The sequence below is a fragment of the Pocillopora damicornis genome, chromosome 14 (assembly GCF_964200805.1).
Source record: "Pocillopora damicornis chromosome 14, jaPocDami1.2, whole genome shotgun sequence".
Taxonomy (NCBI): domain Eukaryota; kingdom Metazoa; phylum Cnidaria; class Anthozoa; order Scleractinia; family Pocilloporidae; genus Pocillopora; species Pocillopora damicornis.
The window spans coordinates 8,527,358-8,536,674 of NC_142683.1; the positions used below are offsets into that span (position 1 = coordinate 8,527,358).

The following is a 9,317-nucleotide window of genomic DNA, read 5'->3' on the forward strand; positions in this document are numbered from 1 at the left end:
TGTCACTTTTTTAATTTTTGTTTACTGTGAGCCCTCTATGTGTCTGGGCAGGTGTAGAGGTGGCTGCAGATTTTATGTGGGTTATGTTTAAGCCAATCATAAGTTGGCTTCTCTTCACAAGATCTTTCTAAAGGGCAATAGTAAAGGATGGGATCTAGGGTGCAAAATTTCATCTCTTGTTTATACCTGTTATCAAGGCTTCAGGTTAAGTCTTGCAAACTTATGATAGGAGGGCAAGGCAGAGAACCAAAAGTTACCACAATAAGGAAATTATATTTTAAAGAATATGTGTATATGACTCGACAACAAGGATATTAATGTTTTTTAAAACTGTCAATTTATTGTGATTGCTATGTTTGTTTTCTTGATTGCTGCCCTATTTGTTAAAGGAAGTTATCTAAGAAAATTAAAAAATGAATGAAGTATGTTTCTACTGATGAAGTATCCTTTGGTGATCAAAGATTCTTCTTGTTCTCACTAGTTCCTATTTACTCTCAAGGAGGACAACACAATACCAAAAAGTGAAGATGATTTGCATTTAAAGGGTAATAGTTTAGCACAGCCTTTCTAAAAAGATTGAGCATGTACTTTGTGGTCTGGTAGGAATATTGAATTATACCCCTTTCACACCAAGGCTTTACCCGGTTAAAATATACTAAAGTTCATGTAGCAACCATGTGGACAATCAGACATGGTTTGATGTCACTCTGGTTTAAAGATTTAATGAATGTAACTGATAAGTTACAATTCATAGCATTCAAAATAAATTGACAGTTTTAGAAAACATTTATATCCTTGTTGTCAGGTCATACACATATATTCTTTAAAATATCATGTCCTTGTTGTAGTAATTTTTGGTTCTCTGACTTGCCCTCTCATCATAAGTTTTCTATGAGTTGTAATTTCTCAGTTGCATTCATTAAATCTTTAAACCAGAGTAGCATCAAACCATGCCTTTAACAGGTTCTAAGGCTGTTTTCTTAAACACTTTTTTTTTCTTCATAGAGGCTACTTGAACCAGTGTTTGACAACTTCAAATGTGTTACATTGAACATACAAGTTAGTGACTATTTGAATCTTATGGAAAATTTGGTTTTTCATTTCTCTTTTTTCATATTTTCGTTCGGTTAAATCCGGTTAACTTAACATGTTTTGCTGGTGTTGATGGGGTATTAGTCAGTTTCTGAGTATAGATTCGTGACGTCATTAGTCAAGCGGCTAGACTCGCAGACGACAACACGCATGCGCGGCGGAAGGGAGCGTTTGGGTGGCGTTTTCTTTCACACGATACTTACCTGAAAAACAAATCAAAATCACAGATACTCCTCGTGGCATAACATTCAACAAAGTATAATCTTTTTCTTCGAATATCCCTCGCCATGTTTTCGTGGATGAAAAAGAACGACGGTCAAAGAAACCCTCAAGTTTTCAACTCAGTCGTGGATGGCTTGAAGAAACTTTACTTCAAGCAACTGAAACCACTGGAAGAGTCTTACCTTTTCAATGATTTCCACTCGCCCGCTATGACTGAGCCTGACTTCGTGGCAAAACCCATGGTATTGTTAGTTGGGCAGTATTCTACTGGCAAAACAACATTCATTCGTTATCTTCTTGAACGAGATTTTCCTGGAATACGCGTAGGCCCAGAACCTACTACGGATAGTTTCATCGCAGTGATGCATGGAGAGAAAGACCAAGTCATTCCCGGAAATGCTTTAATAGTGGATCCCACGAAACCTTTCCGCACTCTCGATTCTTTTGGTAATGCCTTTCTAAATAGGTTTTGCTGCTCTGAGCTTCCAAGCCCTGTCCTTGAGAGTATTTCAATCGTAGATACACCTGGTATTTTGTCAGGCGAAAAGCAGAGTGTGTCTCGCGGATACGATTTCACTGGAATTCTGAAATGGTTTGCCGAACGATGCGATCGGATAATTCTTCTTTTCGATGCGCACAAACTTGACATTTCTGACGAATTCCAACGTGGAATTGAAGTTCTTCGCGACTACGATGACAAGATTCGAATTGTCCTCAACAAAGCTGATATGGTCACGACTCAACAGCTGATGCGGGTGTATGGAGCTCTCATGTGGTCCTTGGGGAAAGTGATCAACACTCCTGAAGTTGCACGCGTGTATATCGGGTCTTTCTGGGACCAACCTTTGCAAATTGATGAAAATCGAAAATTGTTCGAGTGTGAAGCCAGTGATCTGTTCAACGATATTCAAACCCTTCCAAGAAATGCCGCACTGAGGAAGTTGAATGACTTCATCAAGAGAGCCCGTTTGGCTAAGGTTTGCAAAAATTTTTTGATTTTTACTACTTTCGATCATACAATCGACTCCAAGTAACTCAACTCCTTAAGGGTAATTGTAAAAGGTTTGAGTTGTCAGGAGTTAAAGTTATTGAGGCTTGACAAACTAAAAGAAGGGAAAAAGTGATTACTGTGTTACATTTAAGCACAGTGTTTTTCATTTTAGAATTGGAAAACTACAAATGAGGAGTTAAGTAGTTGAGCTCTCTCTAAGTACAATGCACTGTATTTAAATAAATCGCTAACAAGATATAACAGTGCGGAGAAACGAACGATTCATGAGAAAGATTTCCATGTGAACTCATACTTCACTTTGAATGCAGGTCTTTAATAAAAGGAGAAATGGCAAGAATAAGAGATTACCTTGGGACCAAGGCTTTATCTGAGAATAGTCTGTGGCTATAGGGAAATCTTGCCATTTCGTGTAATGCTGAAAATGATTAGAGAAAGAATGTGTTACTCCCCCAAAATTTCAGTGTTTTAGACAATAATCTTGATCATTTTGACCTGTGAAAACATAATATTTTGCAGGGTATTCTCTAATGAGATACCAAGTTCATATAATTTACAACGGTAGTTATACTGAGTGGATTGTGATTTGGTCTAAAATCAAGTACGCAGGGAGTTCAATTTGAAATTATAAGTGTGATTTCAGGTCAAAATTGCATGAAACACAGTTCAATTACAACTCTGAATTACCTTGTTTAAAGATTTTATTACAGACATCTTGTTGTCTTCATGCAAAATCTGTAAGAAGTATAATTCATCCATTTCTTTTTGTTTTTAATTTTCTGGAGACGAAAGCTTTAAAAATCTACTGCACAAGGGCTTCTTTATCTCACATTTTTCAGCAATTTTATTGATTGCCTTAACAAGCCTTGAAATTTGATAATTTTTTTTAAGTGTTGCTTTCTCATATGCTGGAAAAAAGATACAATTTATAGCAAAGACTAGTGTTGTTCATGATCAAATTGATGCTGAGAGCCAACAGATTGAAAGGATCACCAATGATTTAAAAATTTTCATTAAATAGGATAAGAAAATGAAGATTGATGTATACATGACTGTCAATATATGAAAATCATATATGTGCACTGTGGTTGAAGAAACAAATAGAGGTGATCCATGCAGGTATGAATACTACTTAACTAGTGGTTAAAATAAGGCCTGAAAAAAATTCAGGTCCATACAGGATTTGAACCCATGACCTCTGCTATACCAGTCTAGCACTCCTACCAACTGAGCTAACAAGCCAACAGGCCTTATTTTCAATACTAGTTAAGTAGTATTCATAACTGTGAGGACTGCTTCTATATTTGTTTCTTCAACCGCAGTACACATATATGATTATCATACATTTAAAGTCATGTTTTCACCACTTGGAGGGTTAATTTTGAACCAAAATAATGACCAGCCCCCAGTTGGCCTGTTAGCTCAGTTGGTAAGAGCACTGCACCAATATTGCAGAGGTCATGGGTTCAAATCCCACTGGGGCCTGAATTTTTTTTAGGCCTTATTTTCACTACCAGTTGAGTAGTATCCATAACTGCGAGGATGGCTTCTATATGCAAAGAATTATGTGATTTGTACTTTGATTTGACTAAAAAATGGTTCCAAAATGTAGGTGTCATGTAGTAATCTTTAAGGCTGGAGAACTTCAATTTTAAGCACTGACTTTTTTTTGGGGGGGTGGTTTCTCTGTTTTTAGGTTCATGCATATGTTATAGCAGAGCTGAAAAACCAAATGCCAGCAGTGTTTGGCAAGGATAAAAAGAAGGAGCAGCTTTTGAACAAGCTTTCTGATGTCTACATGAAGATTCAAAGGGAACAAAACATATCCCCTGGGGATTTCCCACCTGTACTAAAAATGAAAGAGCAGTTGCGCAAGTATGACTTCTCAAAGTTTTCTCCTTTGAAAACCAAGCTGATAGAATCCCTTGACCGCATGCTGGCAAATGAAATTCCACGTCTGATGGCCATGATACCCTTGGAGAGTGATAGTGAATCTGATGCTTCTGTGAGAGGAGGGGCATTTACTGTCTCTCATTCTACCAACAACCCCTTTGCATCAGGAGCCTGCCAGGGTGCTGCTTTGGGGGCTGGATCAGATGATTGGGTGGTGGAAGAATTTAAGCATGAATATGACAAGATCTTCAGAAGTTTGAATCCTCAAGGTGGAAAGATTAGTGGAGCTGTTGCAAAGAAGGAGATGACAAAATCTAAGCTACAAAACAATATATTGGGTAAAATTTGGACTCTGGCTGATATAGATCGTGATGGGAAACTTGATGAGGATGAGTTTGCTTTGGCAATGTACTTGATAAAGATCAAGTTAGAGGATGATGATCTACCAGAAGAACTTTCTACACACCTTACTCCTCCGTCAAAACGTATTAATTCGTCCAATGGTATGGACTATGACTGACAAAACTCCAACATCAGCAAGGCAGTACAGTGATCTTTAAGAACTGTGTGCTGATTTGGACAAGTTACAAACATTTACAATTGTCTGATTGGGTCAAAATAATTTTAAAAGGTAATATACTAAGTAAATGTTGAAATTCTCTATGGCTGGGGAGTTTCCAGCTTTGTGTCTATGAGAGGTTTCATAACTGTACATTTTATGCAGGATTTGGAGTTCAAATAATTATTTTAAGGGTTAAATTGTATTCAAATGGACATTTTATTTAGCTTTTTTGTGCTATTTCTGATTTAGATATGTCTTTTCCATATTGTGCTGCAGCTAGTTTGTAAAATTATCTTAGTGCGGTGAATGCTTTTGGTTACATTTTCCTTCCATGAAAAAGAGTATCTGACGCAGCAGTATTTTAAAAGGTGTTTATACTGCATAACTTGAGAAAGATGGATATAATGAAAGGATATAATGCAGATGAACATTAAACAGTAGATGTAAACCTTAATAAGTCTTCAGTCAATAAACAAAGAAGTTGACTGCCTCTGTTGTCAGCCAAAATATCACACAATAAGGTTTTTCAGACCAGAGTGTTCTCTTGATTTTAAATTAATTACATACCACCAAGTGAAAAGGGTTTGGGACTTTTTGTTTTGGAGGTAAATCAATATATAGAAAGGAAGTACTACTGTTATTGACAGATACAGGTCTGATAAAATTTTCACTAACTTGTAAATTAGTTATGTTCAGCAAAAGTTAATTTACAGTGATTGATCTATTAATTTGATTTGCATGTAAAAGGTGCATGTTGCTGTCCAATTCAGTATAATTTGTCTTCTAATTGTTGGAAAACTTGGATGTAACAATCTGAATTAGTTATTTCATGTTGCATGAGGTTGTATCTTCAACCAAAAATCAAGAGACATACCAGATTTTGATTGTGTACCATTTTCTATAATCACTAAAAGTTAACTCAACTAAGTATGGCCTGTAACTGCTACTGTCAAATATGGACAAAGCCTTTTATCAGTAGCAGGGATTTTATACTCATTCTTTTTTGTGAGTAGCTCATACAAGTGGACTCAAAATGGTGACAGAAATCTAAAGAAAAAACATTGCAGGCTATTTTAGGGTATAAAAGCAACTAGCATCTGGGCTCAGTTATACAAGTGTCAGATAACACTTTTCAATAGATAAATCACTATCCAGCAGATAAGTAATAGCAAAACATATTTTAGTGTATAAAAGCAACTGGCATCTGGGCCCAGTTGTTTAAATGTCAGATGATGCTATCTAAGGGATAAATCACTATCCAACAGATAAGTGATAGCAAAACAGATAGCATTATCCACTGTTTAGAGATTTATCCGGTGGATAGCATTATCTAACCTTCGAACAACAGGGACCTGGTATAAAGTGAACATTTTCAATTCAATGCACCTTGTTATTGGTGAAACTAGTGTTTTGTGTGTAAACCCAACCATACTATTCAAATGTCTGTAGTTATTGCCAAAATAAGAATTTCAGCTGAAGCAGCTTTTTCCTAAACGAAGATATTTCAGCTCTTAAATACATCAAGTTAGGTAATTGCTTTGGTGGTTGTAGAGATATCCATGCTCTGATTGTTCAAGGATTGTTTTATTTCTTACTTTACCTTTTGGGAGTTGATCATAAAACCAAACAAACAACTGTAAAAATTAGCCACTATGGTAATTTTTAAATGCATTTTCTTTGACATTCACTTGAGCAATAAGGATTGATTTCCCATTCCCATTAAATCCAATTCTGTGCAAAAATGTTATGTTTAGAATTTATAAAGAGCTTGTTAAATTTAGAAATTGAATTAGCTTACAGGAGATATGAATATAATTTTATTTTATCACTTTGAACCAAAGTAAATACAATTCTAATGTGAATTAGGTTCATTCTTTTGACAGTGTTATTAGTTTAAGTCTCCTTTGTACCATCAAATAATTATTATTGCATGATAGAGGAACATTACTTATTTTTGCCTCGGGTTATTTTTGATATAGTCGAGGTGTATCAACATTGACATTTAACATTGACTGTTAAAAGGGCATTCTGTATTAAGTAAATTAAAATAATGGTACCTTAAAAATTAATTTGGTTTTCCTGTTATTGATGTCAAAAAGGGTTTGGTGTCAAACTTACTTCCTGGATTTTTTTTGTTGTGAAGAGTGTGGCAAGGGATTTCAAAGATGTTTCACCATGCAAGGAATCATTCTATCTGAGCTCCCACGCAACTTCTCTCCCAATCGAGTCCTTTACAACCCCGTTCTAAGAGTCTCTCTCTCCTCCCTTCCCCCCCAACCACCACCTCCTGTCCTTCCTCGCCTTTAACCCTTTGGCTCCCATGAGTGACCAAGACAGAATTTCTCCTTACAATATCAATACAAATTGTAAGTATAATAAGTGATGAGAATAAAGAAAAATATCAATTTGGGGATAATCAGTTGATCCGATACTAAATTCCCTGAAATAACAGTACATAAGAATTGTATAGTTGACAGTAAGCAGAACTACAAATTTTATCTGGGAGTGAAAGGGTTAAGGTAATGTTAAGGAACAGGAGGGAGTGAGACCCTGGGAATGGGATTGAAAAGGCAGAAGGAAAGTGCGCCTTGCTCCTCTAGTCTAGTGGCATAAGACCTTTCTCGTTGTAACTGGCACGCCCACGGGACGGCATATTACAGTATCTAAAGAATAGTAAAGCGTACCATGTCACTTTTGAAAATAGAAAAGGACAACACCATTCTCTTTCTTAATAGGTACGTTTGAAAGTATGGAAGATAGGTCACCTTTACACAGAACAAGGTCGACACAATGATCCCCGCCTAGCCTACCATGTCCCTTTGAAAATCGAGAAGGATAATGACAACTCCTTTCCTAACAGTTACGTTTGAAGTATAAAAAGATCAACGTTGCTTATGCACAGAACAAGGTAAACACATCGGCCTTCTCTCGTGAGGGGGAATAAACCATCCACATACGACTTCATCTAGATCGCTTAGACAGCAAAAGGAATCAAACTTCGCGAAGTATGAACCCTGAAAATCAAAGAGCACAAACATTCTCCAAAGCGAGGCTTATTTATTACTTCTTATTACCTGAGCGTGATGGCCGAACTGAGTAATAAATGGTTAAGAATACATGAAAGTCATATATTTGAACTGCGGATAAAGACGTGAATGAAAGTGATCCTCGCAGTAATGTGCACTACTTAGGCAGTAGTGAAAATAAGGCCTGAAAAAAATTCAGGCCTGTACGGGATTTGAACCCATGACCTCTGCGATACCGGTGCAGCGCAGTTGGCTTGTTAGCTTAGTTGGTAGAGCGCTGCACCGGTATCGCAGAGGTCATGGGTTCAAATCCTGTACAGGCCTGAATTTTTTTCAGGCCTTATTTTCACTACTGCCTAAGTAGTGCACATTTCTGCGAGGATCACTTTCATTCACGTCTTTATCCGCAGTTCAAATATATGACTTTCATGTATTCTTAACCATTTATTCATCACTTCACGGGTTTAGTTAGAACCAACTTCATGACCAGCTCCCAGTTGGCTTGTTAGCTTAGTTGGTAGAGCGCTGCACCGGTATCGCAGAGGTCATGGGTTCAAATCCCGTACAGGCCTGAATTTTTTTTCAGGCCTTATTTTCACTACTGCCTAAGTAGTGCACATTACTGCGAGGATCACTTTCATTCACGAACTGAGTAATATTGGCCTGAGGTCGTGGCAGTGCGGACCTTGCTACGACTGAGGGCCAATAACACGCAATGATACGGTTCGAACAAGCAGGTTACAAAGTAGTTTATTGTATAGTACTCGAATCAAACTGAATTTGCCGTCTCGTTCGAACAAAACTTCACCATGACTAGGAACATGTAAAAATCTTTTAGTTAAACGGCGGATTTAGAGATGAATATGGAAGCAATCTTCGCCTTAATGAACACTACTTTTACAAGCAGTAGTGAAAATAAGACCTGAAAAAAATTCAGGTCTGTACGGGATTTGAACCCATGACCTCTGCGACACCGGTGCAATACTCTACCAACTGAGCTAACAAGCTAACTGGGAGCTGGTAATCATGTTGGTCCGTAAGAAGTGAAGTAATGAATCAGTAACTGTGAATACTTGAAAATCATAAATGTGAACTGGAGTTTAAGAAGTAAAAAATACTCTTCTTTGGGCTGTTTCCCTGAAAACGCTCTGCATGAGCTATCTGTAGGGTATAACGACCAACTAGGAACCAATCAGAAAGCTCTGATTTACCTCATGACTACCTTGCCATATAATAAACATTGAATACTCACTTAACAGTAGTAAGGTATTTTGAAAATCACAAGTAACAAAAGTTGAGATCACTGGTTATGTAATGAGGTTTTAAGTGAGCAATTAAGGAAGTTGAGCCACGGTTGATCCCAATGTACATGAACTCTAATAGGGCCATCACTGAAACATAATAGGGGCGCTGATTCGTTAAGGGCTCTCTTGGGAATTAAGGTGCTTACGCAATAGCGACGCTTACCAACAAAAACAAATCTAAGTGGGGCACTTACGGTAGAGAGGGCACT

At 37.2% G+C, this 9,317-nt stretch overlaps 1 protein-coding gene and 1 non-coding gene across 2 annotated transcripts; both read left to right on the forward strand.

The window, feature by feature from the left end:
* Positions 1–1,216: 1,216 nt before the first annotated feature.
* Positions 1,217–6,847, forward strand: LOC113677342 (EH domain-containing protein 3). The gene is made up of 2 exons (XM_027194159.2): positions 1,217–2,291; positions 4,020–6,847. Exons 1-2 carry the CDS (start codon positions 1,380–1,382, stop codon positions 4,734–4,736), a joined length of 1,629 nt encoding a protein of 542 aa, XP_027049960.2. The 5' UTR covers positions 1,217–1,379; the 3' UTR covers positions 4,737–6,847.
* Positions 3,735–3,808, forward strand: Trnai-aau (transfer RNA isoleucine (anticodon AAU)). The gene has a single exon. It is a non-coding gene; the product is annotated as a tRNA-Ile (tRNA).
* Positions 6,848–9,317: the final 2,470 nt, after the last annotated feature.

What these genes read in the sequence shown, in the direction of transcription:
- LOC113677342 (XM_027194159.2), top strand. Translation starts at nt 1,380, where the DNA reads ATGTTTTCGTGGATGAAAAAGAACGACGGTCAAAGAAACCCTCAAGTT. An exon ending in AGAGAGCCCGTTTGGCTAAG is followed by an intron (nt 2,292 to 4,019) that starts GTTTGCAAAAAT and finishes CTCTGTTTTTAG; the next exon opens with GTTCATGCATATGTTATAGC.